We start from the raw sequence: 19,901 nt of genomic DNA on the forward strand, positions 1-19,901 counted from the left end.
CTTGGGGGTGAACCGTGAAAGAATACAGTAGAGGACTCTCAACCCTGCACATCCAAGAGGGTCCATAAGGGCAGATACAGAAAAAAAAGAACAGAAACTAGTTGGTGACCTTAGATTGCCGCGTCCTACATTCCTTTAAAGCTCCAATCTTCCAAAGCGAGTGGGGGGAGGGGGGGACCAGACCTGGGTGGAAAAGCAAGCATGGCACAAAGTCGTCTCTTCAGCCTGTACCTGCTGCCTCCTTTGGGCAAAGGCTAATGCTCCACACAGGCCTCCTGTGGGATGTGTGAGCCCCAGATGAAGGGTGCCTGGCGGAGCTGGGGTTGGACACACACAGAAGCCTCTTGAGGCCTTGAGGCCTTGGCCCCAGCCAATCTAGCGTTTTGGGGGGGAGGGGGTGGGGGTGGAGACAAAAGCCAAGTTTAACTCTAGTACCTAAGAACATGTGAAAAACAATTCAAGTTACAGACCAGGAATCCCCAGTGTGGGGAACAGGTCAGAAAACACCAGACATGTCAAATATTAACTTATTTACCAAATAGGGGGCCAGGGAAGCCAGGTGAAGTTTTTATAAATCCTGGAGGTTTTGTACAGAAGCAGAGACCCTTCCACCCCCTCCTCGCTAGATTCCAGCTGTATTACTACGACACACCGAAGTGGGCTCTCGGAGGAACCACCGAGGAAAATGAGCTCGAACCCCGCCTGGAGCGCAGGAGAGGGGAAGGGGCTTTGCCACGCCATCCAAATTGTCATGTTCTGGTCCCTAGTGAATAGCTGCTTGAATTACCCAGCTTCTCCCGCGAGATCCTAGTTCTTTGTTCCAAAGGCCCAGAAGGCTCAGTATGCAGCCTCCTCTGCCCCAAGACTCTATCCCCAGATCGAGCCGGGGCTGGTCTCCTTGGTTCTGTTCGCCCTTTAGAAAATACTTGTACGAACAATCCTTTCCCACCTGTTCCCCAGAGACCCCAATAAAATAACATGGGAGCAGCAGCTGCTTCTACAGTTTGTTTTGAAATGGCGTTAGATAAAATAAGGGAATAAATAGAGGGGGTAAGAGGCAGACTCTCCATCCCCGTGTCACACTGCCAGAGGGAGCTCCGGGGAAGGCTCTTCAGGGGGCCGGCCCTCGCTCTGCTGTGCAGCCTTCTCCGCCACGCAGCCCTCGTCATTGTCCGTGCGGAAGGGGAGGCTTGAGGGGGACCACGAGGGGCGGAAGTCTTCATTCTCAGGCTCCTCGGGGTTACAATCTTCCGGCACTAGCGCTTCTAGAGTGGACGGTTTCCCCACCTCTGTCTTACAGAGGGCAGCCGGGTCTGCGGGGCTACAGGCCACCAGTGAGGTAACGGGGAGGGAGAAGACACCCAGATCCTTCTCCTTGGGGAACGCGGGGGGGCCTTCTTCTGTACCAGGCTCTCCCTTCACCCCCAGGACTGGCCTCTGCTCCACCTGGTAATAGACCAGGGGCCCACTGTTCAAGTAGGATGGGCTGTTCACTGCCGAGGCGGTCGGGTGGTCCGAGTTCTCGGCAAAACACAGCACGGAGGAACCGGGGGGCAGCTGAGCCTGGATGAGAATGGGGGCTGTGAGGCCCGGGCACAGCTCTTCGGGGACAGCCAGCGGCTCCTCCAGGATGCACACACCCAGGCTCTCTATGCTGGAGTCCAGGCTGGCACTGGAGCCGCTGGAGTCCTCCTCCGCCTTGAGCCGCTCCAGTTCCTCCGCGCTCTGCAGGTGCATCACTGCCGTCTCGTTCTCGGCAATGAACTCCTGGAAGTCCTGCGTCTCTGAACCCTGGGCCGCTGCTAGGCTGCAGCTGGCAGCAGGGGAGGGCTCCTCGTCCGGGGCTGGCGGACGGCTCACCTGCCGCTTGCTCTCCAGCTCCAGCTTCATGATGGTGTGGAGGTAATGAGTCCGGACCCGAATGGGATTGAATTCGATGCGCCCAGCCATGTTCCCACAGCCATCCCGGGAGCAGCCACATGGAAAGGACATGCGATCCACCTGAGGGGGACAAGGAGGTTGCAGCCAGATGAAATGGGAGATGTTAGCCAGCGAACACAGGGAGTTGCGGTTTGAAGTCTTTATAATTCACAAAACATGCAGCTAACAGCTCTAGATAGACGGGAGTGAGCAGACCACTTGCATTTCAATTCCAGCACAGCCGTTAAAATTAATTAGCAGTGTGACCTCAAGAAAGTCATTTCTCTGTAGGGCTCCGTTTCCTCTTCTTAACAAAAAAGGAGACAAAGACCATATCAAGGGGCCCTTCCAGTTAAAAGTCCAGAGATGTCTCTGAATGCCGACAATTCTCAGAAAAAAGAAACTTATGTGCCTCAGAGACTTTTCCAGAACTCATCTACTTTATTAAGAAGAAACAAAGGCCAGGGCCCAAGCCTCCTGCATTCTTTGACGACAGGCAGGGCGAGGGTGGTAAAGATCTAGCTGGTTCAGAGCGAAGCACTCTGAGGAAACTAAGCAAAAGTGCCTTCGTTTGCCAAGGAGCTGTACCGAAGTTTCCAACAAAAGTAATGGCCAGCTTTTCCCTAACTGCTTCATTTCTCCCTGATGGTTGGCCAACCTGGTTCAGAAACAGTTATCAAGACAACTTACAGACCAAGGATATCTGGAAAGGATAGGCTGTCCACCTCCTTAGCTGCCTTTGGAATTCCCAAAACGGGGGAAAAAAAAAAAAAACCCACGCATACCAAAAATAAAATTAAAAACATGAGTAGACAAGTAAGTATGTACAAATACACAATGTATTCCTACAATATTAACTTCTAGAACTCTCCGTTCCAAGTCTCAGGGGAAGTCCACTTCTTAGGACTGTCCTGAGTCTGTGTGTAACAGACTGACTTGTTATGGGACTTAGTCAGAGAAAAGCATGATCTGGCCAGACCTGCTATAGCTATTTGATACCAACCTGAAAACAAGAAAGAAACGGTTGGTTAGGATAAATTCAACCACAGGACCCACAGCCTCAGTACACAAGCTCCAGATAAATGTCACTCCTTGGGATGGTGCGGCCCCTCTCAGTGGACATGTGTCTCCCACACTGTCCCTTGTCAGAGGGCCTCCCAGGGGATGATGCTTTCTCTCTCTGGACTTAAGCTCTGCCAGCGCAAACCTGATCCAGAGTTACAGATGCTGAGAACTATTTTGATTTTTACAAAACTGGAGTAGAGGCTCTGTGATTCAATGTTTGCAGCATAAAAACCGCAAGGCCGACCCTCATTTCTCTCTCTGCTCCCATTTGACTCAGGAATCAGTCATTTGTTAAGGCACAGCTACCAAATGTTACACTGACAACCCCTGTTCCTCTCTGCTGACAACTGCTTATCACCTGAGGTGCCAAACACAGAAGAAAAATGATCGTGCCTATCTCCATGGCCGAAGAACCCTGTCTGTCTGGTTTCCTTTGTGGGTGGAGCAGGGCTGTCGGACTGGGTGTGTCCAGCCATGGGAGGCCCCCCCCTCCCCCCAAGCCTTGCCCCCTGCCTGGGCGCCTCCCACACCACGGGCCCCGACTCTGGGGCAGACACACCACTGCAGGCCAGCTGGGACTGACCTGGCATTTGATCCCAGCCTGGCTACAGGCACATGCCTCCGGGTCACAGTACAGTCGACAGTCACAACCACACTCTTCCCGGGACAGGCGGATGGCTCGAAGCTCCTGCTTCTCCTCGGCGTCGATGCGGTGGACGCCAGAAGCCCTGAGCAGGGCCCGCCGCCGTTTAGTGGGCAGAGGCTGCAGGAAGAAGTAATCGTCCACCTCCACGTTCTCCACATCGATGTCCTCGTCTGAAACGTCATCCAGCGTCAGGCCGTCAGCCTCCACCGACTCCACCGTCCCGTTCTTGGTCAGCTGCCAAGAGACGGAAGCAAGGTCAGGCTCCAGAGCGAGAAAAGCAGGGGCCTTCCTGCCGTGCGCAGCTCCAGCAGCTCGGCCCAACCGACCTTTCTGGCAGCATCCCTGCAGGCCCTCCCATCACACTGTTGGTGCGACTAACACAACCGAGAAACCGAGCCTTTAACTTCACTCGGTGAAGTGCACCTAGTGGAGAGCGCAGGTCCAGAGAATAAATCAACCCAGGGCAGGAAGACAGGAAGCCGACAGAGCTCGAATGCCGCCCTGTCCACACAAGGGACGTCGCCTTTTGGGATCAAGATCTCAAAACCTCAGCCTCTTCTTCTCTCCCAGAAGATAATCGTTTCCCACAAACACATCCTCCATTCCCAGGCTCGGGTCCCTTAGCTTCGGCTAACCTGCCTTCTAAGACACAGAGGGGAAGGTGTATCAACAACGGAATGTTCCTGGGATGTAAATAACCTTGCAAAACACCCTTCAATCTGCACCCCGATGTTCCCCAAGCCACATTATGGGAAGAAGATTACACGCACGTGCAGTATAAGGCTACCTACCAGGTCTTCATCAATGAACCTGAAGCCCCACGGTGTGAATAATTATCTGTGCCTACAAAGAAGACCTTTGTTTTATTAGGAGGAGGAAAAAAAATGAGCAAATTATTCATGACTATCAAGAAAGCCCTCACTTCCAACCCACGGCCTAGAAGAAATATGTTCTTTCTCCTTTCTGATCCTCTTTCACTTGGTTTCAAAGAGAAGCTGGATGCAAGGTAGGGCGGCAGAGCCCTACGGAGTGTACTCTCTGCAGGCAGAGATCCGGGTTCCCTGCTAAGAAGGATGCGGAGCCAGGAAAGGCAGTCTTAGCGGAAGGATGGGCTGGAGACGATTTGTGGCTGAATGAGCTGTGAAGACTCACTAGAGAATTTGGGTAAAGAAAACGAGGCCTCATGATCCCCAGGGCTCTGGAAGCCACGAGCAGGATGAAAGCCAAGCTACTGGAGGGTTTGGCTGATTTCATCAGCCAGCCAGAGGCGTGCTGGTAAAGGAACAACTCCTGGGAGAGGCGTGATGCAACAGACCTGGCTAATAAGCGATACACCTGTTTGGTTTGTTTGTTTGTGGGGGAGCTGCTACAGAAATGAGAAAATGGTGCTTCTGGGGACTCCTAGTCTATCACTTCTGTCCCCGGCAGGCCAATGACGAGGGGCCTTTCCGCCAGCTTTAGCACTGCTCCTGCCCATTTCTCCAGGGGCGGCCTCCTCCAAAGCACCCCCGTCTTACCCTCTCAAAGGAAAGATATTAGAGATGCGAGAGAAAGAAACCCCTGTAGACATGAGAATTTATTATGGCATGATAGATCATGAGAAAGTCTTCCAGTCATTAAAAGGTAGTGAAACAAATGGATAGTCTTTTGCAAAAATTTAAGTTAGATTTCCCAATTCATACTATTCATAACCATGAATCCATATGGACAAAAAGCCAAAAAAAAGCAAGGTACTAATACAGCTACAGGGCACTAGCAGCTTTTTTTTTTTCCTTTTTGTGGCCATCTAAAAAGAAAACAAGTATTAGATGGCATATGGGATATGCAATGTGTATATATTTTTGAGACCAACAGTCTTCCCTATAGAGCGCTAGAGAGAGGAAAATTTCCAAGAAAAGAGTAAAATTGGGCCTGGGGAGAGCAAAGTCAGGGTTTTCTCTTGACACAGAAAGATGCATTAAGAGTTCCCATCGTGGCTCAGGGGTTGACGAAGCTGACTAGCAACCATGAGGACGCAGGTTTGATCCCTGGCCTCGCTCAGTGGGTTAAGGATCTGGCGTTGCTGTGAGCTGTGGTGTAGGTCACAGACAAGGCTCAGATCCCACACTGCTGTGGCTGTGGCGTAGGCCGGCGGCTATAGCTCCGATTAGACCCCTAGCCTGGGAACCTCCATATGCCACCGAAAAAAAAAAGATGTATTAGATGTCACCAGTGTGCTGCTCACTAAACCTGCTACTGTGTAGGAATCCTATACCTCGCTCTCGAGTTTGCCAGGCTTTGCCCCTAGACTCCAAGGGAGGACATCAAACAGGGTGCTGGTACGCTTTGAAAGGACATCCCTCTACCAGATTTAGGGGAGAGGTTTCTTCTTAGGGAAAGGGAAGAAAGCTTTCATTGCAAATGATAAGAACAGTGTTTATTTGCCCAGTTGTTGCTATAGCAGCAGGAAGGTGAAAGGGTCAGCGATGGAATTCCTCAGACAGAAGAAAGGGAAGCCTGACTGTCATTCTAGTTAGAAAAACAGGTGTAAGGCTTTAGGCATAGACTGCGGGCAGTAGACACAGCTCTCAAAGGAGAGAGCTGCGAGATCTAGTTCACATACACCCTTGGCCACCAGTTCTCCAACCCTACCGCCTTCTGGTGTTATCTCATTAGGATTTCACCCACAGCCCTGGAAATAACGCAGCCACCTGTTTTACTATGAGTCTGTGTACTCTGAGCCCACAAGAAACTTGGCCAAGCCTAAAGCAGTGTTCTCCAAATTTGGAACCAAGAACTCTGGGGCAATTTTTTGCAGCCTGATGGCTTTGGGCTTGCAGCCCAAGCTATGCTGAGAGCAAATGGAAGCCACAGAGAGCCGTCTGAGATGGGTCTTCTTCCAGCCCTGCTCTCCTCCTCAACTTGAAGGGCGGTGTGGCATCCGATTGCAGGCCCGCTACTACACAAACTGAAATAACTCTGGTAATGCTGTTGTTTATACCTGAAAAACTATCACCTAGAAGCAATGGAGTCACAGAAACAGCAGGATTCTTTCAGAGAATGTAAAAAAATCCCAAACCTATTCTGTGCATCAGGCCAGGGGACAATCATTTGACAAGAAACTGAAACACTGTGCTGCTGCCTCAGGGTCCAGGGGTATCCATACTTCAAACATCAAAAACATTTGTTGAGGGGGCGAAGGTAGGGATTCTAAAGAAGCCACCTCGCCATCTCTGGCAGACCCCCCACAAAAAACAATGGGGTCTCGGACTAAGATCGGACTCCACAGCTGAGATTCTCACTAGAAAGATATGGAATCTCTACATACCAAAGGCAAGAATCCCAACAACCCAAACCAAAAAACACAGCACGCTAGGCCTTAGTGGTTTCCCGCTGCATCTTGGCGCACGAGAACAACCAGACCCCTTAGGCACCTTCATCTTCTTGGCGTGGAGTTTCTCCTCCTTCAGGTGTTCACGAAGAATCTCCCGATGGTTCACCTCCTGCTCTTGAGCAAACTCACAGAGCGTGTAGCTGCGTACGGAGTTATGGCGCTGCGCCATGCCCAGGGAGCTGCCGCCCTGGCTGGGCACACTGGTGAAACCCTGGCGCCGGGCGAAGTAGTACACGGTCACCTGGTCAAAACGCACATTCTTCCTCCGCAGCTGCTTCTGCCGCTTCAGGATGGATGTGGCTGCGAAGGGAGCACAGAGAGTTTTATTAACCCAGAGATGGCCTGTTTGGGGCCTTCATTCTTGGTCCTTCACCTGGGCTCTCCACTTGGCTCCAAAGGTACCCACTGTACCTCGAGACCCTCTGGGTTTTCAAATCCTGAACACACAGCTGGAAGGGCCCTTGAACATCAGCTGGTCCTTAGCACCGCCTCTAGACTGACCTCCTCAAACAGATGACTACAAAATCCATTTTTAGTTACCAGCTGGGGAGAGAATCTCTAGGTAATCTTTTCAGGATGTAACAGTCTACATAGCTTCGGTGTCCAATACAGCAGCTACTTGCCACATGCAGTAATTTAACTAAAATGAAATCAAAATTAAAATTCAGTTCCTTGGAGCTTCCACTGGTGCAGCGAGTTGAGGATCCGCGTTGTCACCGCTGCAGCTCAGATTCGATCCCTGGTCCAGACACCTCCATATACCGAGAGTGTGGCTGAAAAACAAAATTCAGCTCCTCAGTTGCACTAATCACATTTCAAGTGCTCAACAGCCACATATGGCTAACGGCCACCAGAAAGGGCAGTGCAGATAGGGAACATGTCTATCAACTCAGAAAACTGTATTGGACATTTGAATGGGGAATGGCAAACTTCCCCCACAGAGGTCCAGGAAGTAAATATTTGAGGCTCTGCAGGCCGTGAGGTCTCTGTTGCAACTACTCGACTCTGCCTTTGTAGCACCGAAGCCATCAGACACTGGGTGTGGCTGTGTTCCAAAAAAAACTTTATTTACAAAAATAAGCAGTGGGCCAGATTTAGCCCAGAGGCAACCCCTGATCTATAGAATTAGAAGTTCTTTCCAAGAAACTAATTGAGCCATAAGAATTAAGAAGTGTGGCGATGCCCAGTGCCTTGCTAGAGCTACAAGTTTGTGGAGCTCTATGGCATTCTGGTGGAGAACAGTAGAATCCTGGCTCCTCCCTCTTTGGTTTAATTCAACCCATTCTGGGACACGCAAACCACAGCACAGGTAAGAGCAGCTGGAGTAAATCAGACTTAAGTCTATGATCTTCGAGCCATGAGGGCCACCAAAGAGCAAGGCTGAGTTAAGAGTGGGCAAGATTATGATTCAGGGCAAATCCCCAAGCTGGAGAGAAGCTCTCAAGGGCTCCGATGCGATGCTTGGGGGAATGGGTGTAGGCGGGAAGGGAGCGGCTGACTTACGTGTGAAGCTGGCAGTTGTAGGAGGATTGAGGCTGTCGCAGCTGTCAGCACTGTCACTGCTGGAGATCTCATCGTCTGAGTTGGAAACTGATGAGCCCACATCCACATCATCAAACTTCCTCTTGAGACCCGAGCCCGTGAATGCATCCATTGGTTTCAAAGGGGTTTCTTTGGGGAGCCCACCACGTTGGCCCCAAAGCCCCTGCTCACCACCAGTTAGCCAGGTGCATTAGGATTCTGCCCAGGGGAAAGGAGGAATTAGCAGGTCCCATCCTAAGACAGACCCCTCCCAAGGCTCCACATCCCAAGGCTGTGATGGAAGAAAGCAAGCACCTGAGGCAGCACTGACGTCCACCTACGTCATGGCTCTACTTAGTCCAGCCAGCACTCCGCTACTTCTGTTTCTCCTCTGCCCTTCTAGTCTCAGTCACTCTTAGAATAAGGAGATGAGTAGCAGCAGCACCTTTCCCAGGGGGTGAAGGCCTTAGGTTCCAAGCCAGCTGGGCGCTAGGCTTCCTTAGCCCTGGGATACCAGAGGCCGCGCTCCAGCTCACTCAGGAGAGCTCGCCATGGGGCCAGTAGGAGGGACTGGGGATCAAAGGCAGAATTAGGCTGTGCCTAAACCTAGACTAAACCCAATTATTTTTCCTCGTGGAAATACAGCCTGGCATTTCCCAAAGTGCATCCATTAAGCAAACTAGTTCCATAGATATTAATAGCTTTTACATGGAAATAGGACTGCTGTGTCAAACTACTTTAGAAAACTGCTTACGGGAAGACCTCTTAGTGGCTTTTAATATGCTAATGAGCGTGGTGAAGGGTAGGAGGAAACAGAAGGCAGTGTTTCCGCACACATGATTAAGGAACTCTTTTGTTTCTCTAGTGTCTTGCAGGGGCGGTGGGGGGGGGTGTGCAAAGGAACCTTGGAACCCTGAGAAATACTGCTCTAGGCTCTCAATTTCAAAGTACACTGACAGTCAGAGAAATGCTTTACCCAGATCTTCACAAAAGTAAAGTGTCTCAGCAGGCTCCTAAAAAGGTGAAGTGCGGTTCTAAAGAATGGACTGAAAGGGGGGCGGGGGGATGGATTGAAGATAAGAATCTGCAAAGGCTTCAAAGCCCAGACGCTTTCCCGATCTCGTACTGCTCCATCAAATAGGGCTCAGCCAGTCTGCATCACCCTCTACGCGAGGACATAGCTTTACAGTCTTTGCCCTCAATAAAGAACCAGCAAGGGCACAACAGCAAGAGAAGTGACAATTTATTTACCCGGGTTCCATCAATCCGGCAGGCAGTGTTTTCAGCAAGCTGCCACACAACCAAGGAGTCTGGGATAGTTCATTTCCCAGGTAGAAATCTTTCTCCTCCTCCATCTTTGGACTTAAAGTTCCCGAGGAGATGAATCTGCTCAGCAGAAATGCTGTCCGAGCCAGAGCCACGTGTGATGATCTGAAACCTCCCGGCTTTGCCTCAGTAATGCCAGAATCTCCCCAGACTATGATCTCACTAGCTGCTAATTATGCAGCAGGAATAACAACACTGCCCAGAAAGCCAGGGCCGCATTACTGCAGAGCAGCTTCCCCAGAATATACTGTGGTGTCAAGAGATGCCTGCTACAGAGCTGGTTTTCTGGACTGTCTCTTGGAAGTGATTTGCCTGCTCTTGGGTCAGCGCTACACAGTCAACCAAACCTAATAAGCACTTTGGACATTTCCTAAGCGATCCAGCCAGAGCTCATCAAAATTCTGCATTCAAGTCACAAGATACACCTAAGAAACCTCAGTCCTCGTAGGTCTCAGACAAGCACATTCCCGAAATAAATTGGCCAGCGAGAAACAAATTATCAAGCACTTGATAAGAATTGCAATTAAATGTAAAAATGAGCCCCAAGTATCCATTCTGTTCTTCAGGTTACTGATCTTACCATCAGAGGTCGCATTCCTAGGACACAGCTGAGAATGGAGAGGACCAGCGACTTATATGGGTTAAGATTTCATCTGGGCTTAGAGATAGCTAGTAACTAACAAATTTCTCATCCCATTCTAATATTGGGGGAGGGAGACCTTTGCAGTGGAGTACTTATGTGGCTGGAATGAGAAAAAATATCAGAATAATGTTGACCAATGAATTTAATACTTCCTCCCCACTTAAAAGCCGACTGAGCTGGAAATCTTCCTTGGAAAGGCCTTGAGTCTAGCTTCAGTTTTTAATGAGAGCCAGTTAGTGTTGCTACTAGGAAAGTGCCTTTTTCCTCGGCTTGGAAGCACCCGGGGATGGAGTATTGGAAGCAAAAGTGCATTCCTGTCCTCCGCGCTGGTACCCCTTTGCTTCTGTTACCATGGGTTCCCTTCGAGGAGTATTTCTCTGTGAGCCCTGCGTGAGGCTGGGCTTGGTCCAAGATCAGCTTTATTATCAGAATTCTCCGCTGTCTTAACCCAGGTGCCCTCAGGATAACCTTCCTCTTCAGGTCACTGTTGTGCACTGGGGCACAGCCAGGAGGTCTGGCTGCTCGTTCTATCCTCTTTTCTACGACTTCCTCACTTCCACTGTTGGAATAGAGGTTTCTGGGCAATGACAGAAGGCAGGTAAGTGAGAAGACAAAAAGATGTGAAACCTAGGAGAAAAATATTTTCCTTAAAATACCTGAGAATCATCTGAATCTATGGCTAAATGTGTAACCAGTGTGCATACTGACTGAGCTCTCTTCACCCTACTCAGGGGTGCTAGCATCACTTTCTCTGACACTAACCCATTATTTAAAAATAAAAACCTCGATGTTCTCATGTGGTGCGCAGCAGGTTAAGGATCTGGTGTTGTCTTAGCTGTGGCACAGGCTGCAACTGCAGCTTGGGTTCCATCCCTGGTCTGGGAACTTTCACATGCTGCATGTGTGGCCAAAACAACAATTCTGTCCTAACCGATATAATTTTTTTTTTTCTTTTTAGGACCATACCTGTGGCATACTGAAGTTTCTGGGCTAGGCGTCAGATCTGAGCTGCAGATGCCAGCCTGCACCACAGCCACAGCAACACCAGACCCATGCTGCATCTGTGACCTACAGCACAGCTCATGGCAATGCAGGATCCTTAACCCATTGATCGAGGCCAGAGATCGAACCTCCATCCTCATGGCTATTAGCTGGGTTGTTACTGCTGAGCAGTAATGGGAACTCCCAGTATAAACTGACATTTCAACCCAGTTCTCCTTGTCTAACTCTCTGGTGTGAACTTGAGTTGTTAGATAACGATGTCCACTGGGCATCAAGGGGAAACCTCCCATCCACTTCCCGTGGCCTGAAGAAATCCTTCTGTGCAACACCAACAACAAGAATAGGTTCCACGTTCCAATTTACCAATTCAACTTCCTTTCAGGCCATAATTAGAAGTCAGTCATTCCCACCTCTCCCAACTATTTATTCACTGGCAGAGGATCAATGCCTGTGTTCAAGAAAAACACTTCTCAGTTATACTCCAAGCACTTAAACCCACACAGATATAATCAAGTTGAGACTGAAAATGCAGGTCATAACTGACAGTTAACTGTCAAAATGACCAACTCAAACAACAAAAGCTTTTGGAGAAAATAATGCAAACCTCAATAACAGCTTTTATGCCAGTAAAATTAAAGAGCGGCTGACACTCTTTACCTACATGCCTTACTGTTTCTAGTTGAACATTTCCTAAAGGTATCTGCAATGATTCAGATCCACAGTATATAGAAGATAGTAGGCTAGTACCAAATAAAATAGATTTACAGCATTATTATCTGTATTTTAGGACTAGATCTGAGCCTTTTTAGGCCTGTGAAGATTCTCATTTCAACCCCTCAAAACAAACAAGCAGCATATGTGAGACTAGTGAAAAAGGAGCTGCCCCTCCCCCAATTTTGTGGCTGCAGAATGTATTGGCAAAGTTTAGGTAATGAAAGCCTCTGAAATAAATGAGTCCACAGTAAGACAAGGTATATCTCACAGGAGAAGGCCTCTCTATTCGGCTGGAACCCAACCTTGTGCTAAAGGTCAAGGGACAAAAATCTCTAGTAAGATCATCAGTGCCACCGTTTGCTGCGGGTTAGAGGATGGAACGCTTGCTGCTAAGTGTTATCATCAACCCAAATTAAGGTGACGGGGCCTGACTCTTTTACAAGAAACTGTGCTTGATTCTCAAATGCTATGAATTTCATCATCCATGTGTCCTTGTGGTTCCCAGGATCATGAACTCACAAAGTGCTCAAGTGAAAACATCGTGTTTAAACTAGGCATTCAGGGAAGAAGCCCCCCTCCAACACTCACTCCTTGGTTTTTATCACTTCCCTGACACAAGGTTAGAACTGGCTTTTCATGTGTAAACTCTCATCGTACGAAGGACATGAGATCTTTTAGGGGAGAACTGGAACATGATGCTGCAGGAACCGTGAACTCTCAAGGATATCCAGCCATTTATAATTCTGGCCCACACGAACATCCTCCTGGCTTTGGACATTTGCAAAATGGAAAGTCAGTAAAGAAAAGGAAAACCTGAAACAACTATGGATTTACCTTGAACTGAAAACTGCAGGACCAGGGGACACTGTGTCTCCTGGGGATAACTTCTAACATTTCATACTGAAGTACGTTTTGTGTGTCACACTGCCACTCTAAACCCCTTTAAAAGGATGAATCAAAACCGTGGCACTAAAAAGGATGGATGGCAGTCAGCTGCGTGTTTGGGCCTGAGAGAAAAGATCAAACTAGCAACCAGGGCAAGTGATGCTTTCGTTTTCCCACACAACGCCAGAAAAATGGGAGACATCAAGAACCTGAGCTGAAAGGACATGTCAAGTCACCAGTTCCCCTTTGTGGACACCCCCGCTGAACCCTTCAGCTCCAGGGCACCTTTTCTCTTTGATTCCTACTAACCTTCCCGCTCATTCCAATCGTCTGTGGCCCCCCCTACCCGGATTCCCATCCCTTCCTGCCTGCTACTCACAAATTCCCAACCACTCCTCCCACATTTTCCTCTTATTTCCTCCCTCCCCTTGCTTCACTTCCCTCCATCCTACATCATCTCCACTCCATTCCGAACTCAACCCGCATCCGAATTCCTGCCGGCTTCTAAGCCTCCCGTCCGTCTCCCTCAAGCGGCCCCCGCAGTCCGGGCCCGCGTCCTCTGTGCCCCTCGCTCCCACGCCTCTCCCGACTCTTTCCCTTCCCGGCGGCGCCCTAGCTCCCCGCCCCCCTCATTTCTGACCCCTCCATCCGCGAGGCTCTGGGCTGACCACTCCTCCACAGCCGCCCGGGGGCTGATCCCAAGAAAGGACGAGGCGGCACCCTCTGCCCCGCACCCCCAGGCCCATTACCGGCCCCGCTGCAGCCGCCGCCTCCCGTGATGGTCTCTGCCGCCCCCGCTGCCGCCACCGCCGCCGCCCTAGCCCGGGTGGGAAGGACGGAGGAGGGGGAAGAGTCCCGTGGCCGCAGCGACGGTCAGGGAGTTCCCAGGGTAGCAGGGCTGGGAGGGATGGTGGGTGGGCAGGTCGGCCGGCAGGCGGCGGAGGGCGGGCGGCTCCCGCAACTCCGGCGCCCCAGGCAGCAGCCGCCCAGAACCGCCCCGGCTCCGGCTAACAATAGGATCCGGCCGCAGCGCTCTGGCTCTTATAGGCGCCGGCACGTCCGGACCCAGCCCCGGGGCAGGCTGGGAAATGGAGTCTACGTGCCAGCCCCCACGCCCAAAGGCATGCTGGGAGTTGGAGGCGCTACCGGCGCAAAGCCACAGCTCGCCAGCAAAGAGGCTCAGGAGGCGGCGTCTGGGCTGCAGCGGACCCTGGGAAAGCGAGTTTGGCGCCGCTGCAGCCTTTTAAAGAGGAAGAGGGAAGACCCTCAGCTCTAGATCTTCAATGACTAAACAAATTCTCCTGTACAATACCCCTTTTCCTTTTGCCAGGCCCACACTCCCGTGCTTAGGGAACATAATCCTCTTTATCCTCGCTCATGACGTGCTGCAGCCTGCCCAAGGTATAAAGAAAATAAAAGCTATGCAGAGTAATCTCAACATGTATGGATGGGTTGTTTTCTTTCCGAAATTTTCTTACTTGATTTCTGATCTTCATAACTTTGCAACCCATTTTTTAAGCGGGGAAAACGAAGACTCAGAAGTTGTATGTCATTTGCTAAGGACACCCATAGGCTTGCTTTTCTTTCTTTTTTTCTTTTTCTTTTTTTTGTCTTTTTGCCTTTTCTAGAGCCGCTCTCGCGGCATATGGAGGTTCCCAGGCTAGGGGTCTCATCGGAGCTGTAGCCGCCGGCCTACGCCAGAGCCACAGCAACGCAGGATCTAAACCGCGTCTGTAACCTACACCACAGCTCAGGGCAACGCCTGATACTTAACCCACTGAGCAAGGCCAGGGATGGAACCCGCATCCTCATGGTTCCTAGTCGGATTCGTAAACCACTGCGCCACGACGGGAACTCCTGGCTTGCTGTTGTTTCACTCAGAATGTAAGCACATGTCTCTTCCTTGCGGTATAAGGCCCAAGATATAGGTGCATCCTCTCGCCTCACCTACTCTCCCCCCCTCCACTGTCGTCTTGTCTCTTATTTTCCCCCTCCCTTACTCTGCTTTAACTACACTGGCTCAGTGGCATCCTTGGAGTTCTTTTAACAGGACAATCATGCTCTCACCTCGGGGCCTTTTTGCTTGGAACACTTTCACCAGCTAGACACAAACTTACTCCCTCACTTTATATTTGCTCAAATGTCCCCTTATCATAGATCTTTGTATTTATGCTTCACCTGCAGCATGTGGAAGTTCCTGGGCCAGGGATTGAATCTGTGCCATACCAGCGATCCGAGCACAGGATCCTTAACCCACTGAACCACATAGGAGCTCCTTTAACCATACATTTAAAATGATGCTTCCCCTAAGTCTCTATCCTCTTGCCTTCTACTTCTTAAGCATTTACCACTTGACATATATTTGTTATTCAGTATTCATTCACTTGATTACCATGAGAGTAAGGAATTGCATACTCTATCCTCACTACCCAGTACAAAGCCTGGTATTTGACATTTAGGAGCTCAGTGGATGTTTACTGGACATTTACTGAATGGGTTGATGGCAAGACCTAGCCTGGTTCCAAAGCATACTGCACGTTTCATGGCTACCAAGATAAGCCAGATCTTCTGACTACCAAGCCATCTTAGTTTTAGAATTGAGAGTTTAAGCGGCTTGGGAAAAAGTGCCAAGAATTCCAGCTCTCTGCTCCAGGTGACACTAGAGACTCTAAGAGGCAAGGAAACAATACTGCAAAATAAGGAGTTCCCGTCGTGGCTCAGTGGTTAACGAATCTGACTAGAAACCATGAGGTTGCGGGCTCAGTCCCTGCCCTTGCTCAGGGGGTTAACGATCTGGCATTGCCGTGAGCTGCGGTGTAGGTTGCAGACGCGGCTTGGATCCTGCGTTGCTGTGGCTCTGGCGTAGGCCGGTGGCTACAGCTCCGATGAGACCCCTAACCTGGGAACCTCCATATGCCACAGGAGCAGCCCAAGAAACGGCAAAAAGACAAAAAACAAAACAAAAAACAAAAAAAAACAAACCCTGCAAAATGAAATAGCAGATCACAAAAAAGTACCATGCACTGATTATCCACCTATCTGCTACCATTTAAGCATGATATATACATGCGATCAAGAGCATGAATCTTGGAACCGGGCGGCCTGAATATAAACCCCAACACCTCTCATTAATGGTGTAACCCTTGGCAAGGTACCTAACGTCTCTGTGCCTTGGCTTCCTCATCTGCAAAATGAGGACAACAGTTTGTATCTCAGAGTTTTGTGGAGATTAGTACAGTAGAAATTGTTGACGACAGTCAGGGTGATATAAATGTGCATGATTCTGTTTTTTCTTGGACACACAGAAATCAAAAAGAAAAGGTCCCAGACTGTAGAATCAGTGGGCCGAATAACAAATAAAACAGCCTAAAGACCATGTTGGGTAGGCTAAAAAAGCAGTTCATATGCCCACACATCTAGAATTTGAGCAGTCCAGGCAAAGTGTCAGAGTGCCCAAGTGACAGCCTCAGTGCCCAAGCTTTGTTGGGTAATGACACCAAACTAGAAGATAGCCCAAGCAAAGGCAGCACACCCTCTGAGAACACAGCAGAATCCAATCTGGCCGTAAACTCTAGATCAGTCAAAACATTACCGGGACTTCTAACAAATGTCACAACTACTTATCACAGAGACACTTATTCACCGTATTTCATTGTCTTGATGAAGAATCACTAGGGAAGTTACTACAGTAGTACCATTTTGCCCGTAATAACTGCAATTCTGCCTTCAGCTTAAGCAGGACCTGTGGAGGGCAAAGCGCCAGGAAGCTCAAGTGCAGTAGAGTAGAGACTACAGGTAAAATTGAAAAGAAATGCTATCATTATTATGTAAATAGTAACAATGGACATCTCATTCTAAATGTGATGGCTTTGCTCCAGGTCACGCACAATTCATGAATGGGTGGGTTTGTTTTAGTGACAAAAAAGTCAAATAGAAAGAAAAAACAGGAGTTCCTGTCCTGGCTCAGTGGTTAACGAATCCGACTAGGAACCATGAGGTTACGGGTTGGATTCCTGGCCTTGCTCAGTGGGTTAAGGATCTGGCGTTGCCGTGAGCTGTGGTGTAGGATGGGGACGCAGCTCCAATCCTGTGTTGCGTAGGCCGGTGGCTACAGCTCCAATTTGAACCCCGGCCTGGGAACCTCCATATGCCACGAGAGTGGCCCAAGAAATGGCAAAAAGACAAAAAAAAAAAGAGAAAGAAAAAACATACGATCAAGAACAGCCGCAGAAGATGAAAGCCAAAGGTTAAATTTTATATCCTGGACAGTGTTTACACATGTCTGGCCATCATGTCTACATGTAGAGGTGATCTTGTAGCTGAAAATATCCTAAATTTACGAGCAACTGAATAAATATATTAAATACAAAATAAACCTTTTATACTATATTCATTATCCTTTATAACCTCAACAACCCTATGAGTTAAGTATTATCTCCTTTTTAAGATAAGAAAGTTGAGGTCTGGAGTTCCCATTGTGGCTCAGTGGTAATGAACCAGAACCATTAGGATGCAGGTTCAATCTCTGGCCTTGTTCAGTGGGTTAAGGATCTGACGTTGCTGTGAGCTGTGGCTGTGGCTGGCAGCTACAGCTCTGAGTCTACCTCTAGACTGGAAACCCCCATATGCTGTGGGTGCAGCCCTAAAAAGAAAAAATGGAGGTTTAAGACATTATTTGTCCAAGGTCACATCCAAAAAGAGCAAGATTTGGGGTTCGAGCAGAGGCTTATCTGACAAATATATATTGTATCAACTACTCATTTTTTAAAAGATATTTTGTATCAACTACTCTTTACCAAGCAAAAGATAGAGTATACTCTCCAGGGAGGTTGAAAATTAATAGATTAGAGGATACTACCTGCTGAGCTTCTTAGAGAAAAAGAGTTAAAACAAAACAAAAATCTAAGTCATTGTATTTGTTTCTTTTATAAAGAATTTGTACATTTTAGCCCTGAAGTGTATGTTACTTTACTGATTTACGTTTAGTTATAATCTCACCTTTTTCTGACTAACCAAAATCAATAGCCCAAATCTGGGAAAAAGACAAGGCCACAGCAATTTAAAAGCACAAACAATGAAGAAGCCATGTGTTTTATCAAGGGAAGAAGTTTTCAGAAAGGACATACACAAATTTATATATGTGTATGACACACACACACAATCCTATCATAAAAGCAAAGGAATTCTCACTGTGGTGCAAAGGGATTGGCAGAGGGGGTTAAGGATCCTGCATTGTCACAGCTGTGGCTTTAGGTTGAAACTACGTTGGGATCTGATCCTTGGCCTGGGAACTCCATATGCCTCAGGGCAGCCAGGAAAACAAAAACAAACAAGGCAAAATAACAACCAGGTTTGAGGGGGTGGAGTGCAAGGATGAGTTTAGGGAGGTCAAGCTTAATAAGCCTAAAAAAGGTGAATGAAAGTCTGAAGCAAAGTTATAAAGATGTTTATGGACAGATATTAACAAAATCCTCAAGTGAAAAATTAGACATCAGAACTCCGCAAGAAAACACGAATCTGCAGTGATTAAAATGAGGAATGTGTGGAGTTTCCTTGTGGCTCTGGTTACAGCTGTGGCGCAGGTTTGATCTCTAGCCTGGGAATTCCATATGCCACAGGTGTGGCAATAAATAATTAACAATAAATAAAATGAGGAGGAGTTCCCGTCGTGGCGCAGTGGTTAACAAATCCGACTAGGAACCATGAGGTTGCAGGTTTGATCCCTGCCCTTGCTCAGTGGGTTGAGGATCCGGCGTTGCCGTGAGCTGTGGTGTAGGTTGCAGACGTGGCACCAATCCCCGTTGCTGTGGCCCTGGTATACGCCGGTGGCTACAGCTCCGACTTGACCCCTAGCCTGGGAACCTCCACATGCCTCGGGAGCGGCCCTAGAAAAGGCAAAAATAAAAATAAATAAATAAATAAATAAAATGAGGAATGTGTACCTCATCTTATGCAAATGTATGAAAACAAAATTCACTTAACAGATAAACTGGCTATTACTCCTTTCCCCAAAAATACCATAGAATACAAAATAGTACAATAATACAATAGTATTTTGAAAATAGCAAGTTCCTTTATAATTGACATTAATCCAACTGAAAATTTTAATTCATACATAACTTTTAAATCTCTGAATTTGAGAATGCAAATGCTAGGCTTAGTTGAATTTCCGAGTTGACTTGTTGGAACAGGCCAATATCCATAAGGAGCAACACAGAGGGGACCTGGAAGTGACGAGCAAAGGTGAGGAAAAAGGGAGAAATTAGATACAGATGGAAGTTTAATGTCAAAGGTAAAAACACAACGTCATTAAAAGAAGCAAGAAGGAGAAATAAATAATAGCAAGGTCCTATTGTATAGCACAGGGAACTATATTCAATATCCTGTGATAAACCATAATGGAGAAGAATACCAAAAAAAGTGTATATATATATATATATACTTTATATATATATATATATATATTTTATATATATATATACTTTATATATATATACTTTATATATATATATATACTTTATATATATATATATACTTTATATATATATATATACTTTATATATATATATATATATATAACTAATCACATTGCTATACAGAAATTAACACAACACTGTAAATCAACTATACTTCAAATTCAAAGGGAGAAATAAAGTACTAACAAAACAGAAGACAAGTGCTGATGGCATTGACCTCATGTCACACAGGATATCTTTTCTAGCTCATTCCATTTTGCAGTGGTAGTAAATTCTTCCTCATCTAAGCCTTAGAGTTTATATATAATGAAACAAAAATTGATTCACAAA

The 19,901-nt window shown here is 47.9% G+C and overlaps 1 protein-coding gene across 6 annotated transcripts; it reads right to left on the minus strand.

Annotated features, from left to right (window-relative positions):
* Positions 1–427: 427 nt before the first annotated feature.
* Positions 428–14,113, minus strand: CSRNP2 (cysteine and serine rich nuclear protein 2). 6 transcript variants are annotated; one of them, XM_047786633.1, is made up of 6 exons: positions 13,845–14,113; positions 8,841–9,095; positions 8,508–8,744; positions 7,045–7,304; positions 3,569–3,865; positions 428–2,001 (listed from the first exon to the last, which is right to left on the minus strand). In XM_047786633.1, the coding sequence occupies exons 3-6, from the start codon at positions 8,656–8,658 to the stop codon at positions 1,078–1,080; spliced, it is 1,632 nt and encodes a 543-aa protein (XP_047642589.1). In that variant the 5' UTR covers positions 8,659–8,744; positions 8,841–9,095; positions 13,845–14,113; the 3' UTR covers positions 428–1,077. The 6 variants fall into 6 exon arrangements, with proteins under 6 accessions (XP_047642589.1, XP_047642586.1, XP_047642590.1 ...); XM_047786630.1 differs by lacking the exon at positions 8,841–9,095; XM_047786634.1 differs by lacking the exons at positions 8,841–9,095; positions 13,845–14,113 and adding an exon at positions 9,777–11,309.
* Positions 14,114–19,901: the final 5,788 nt, after the last annotated feature.

The sequence above is a fragment of the Phacochoerus africanus genome, chromosome 7 (genome assembly GCF_016906955.1).
Source record: "Phacochoerus africanus isolate WHEZ1 chromosome 7, ROS_Pafr_v1, whole genome shotgun sequence".
NCBI classification, from domain to species: domain Eukaryota; kingdom Metazoa; phylum Chordata; class Mammalia; order Artiodactyla; family Suidae; genus Phacochoerus; species Phacochoerus africanus.

Coding starts and splice junctions, on each gene's coding strand:
- CSRNP2 (XM_047786630.1), bottom strand. CDS start 8,658: ATGGATGCATTCACGGGCTCGGGTCTCAAGAGGAAGTTTGATGATGTG. Junction 3,866..7,044: donor TCCACGCCAAGAAGATGAAG/GTGCCTAAGGGG, acceptor GTCTCTTGGCAG/CTGACCAAGAACGGGACGGT. Junction 2,002..3,568: donor AGGCTGGGATCAAATGCCAG/GTCAGTCCCAGC, acceptor TGTCCCCCTCAG/GTGGATCGCATGTCCTTTCC.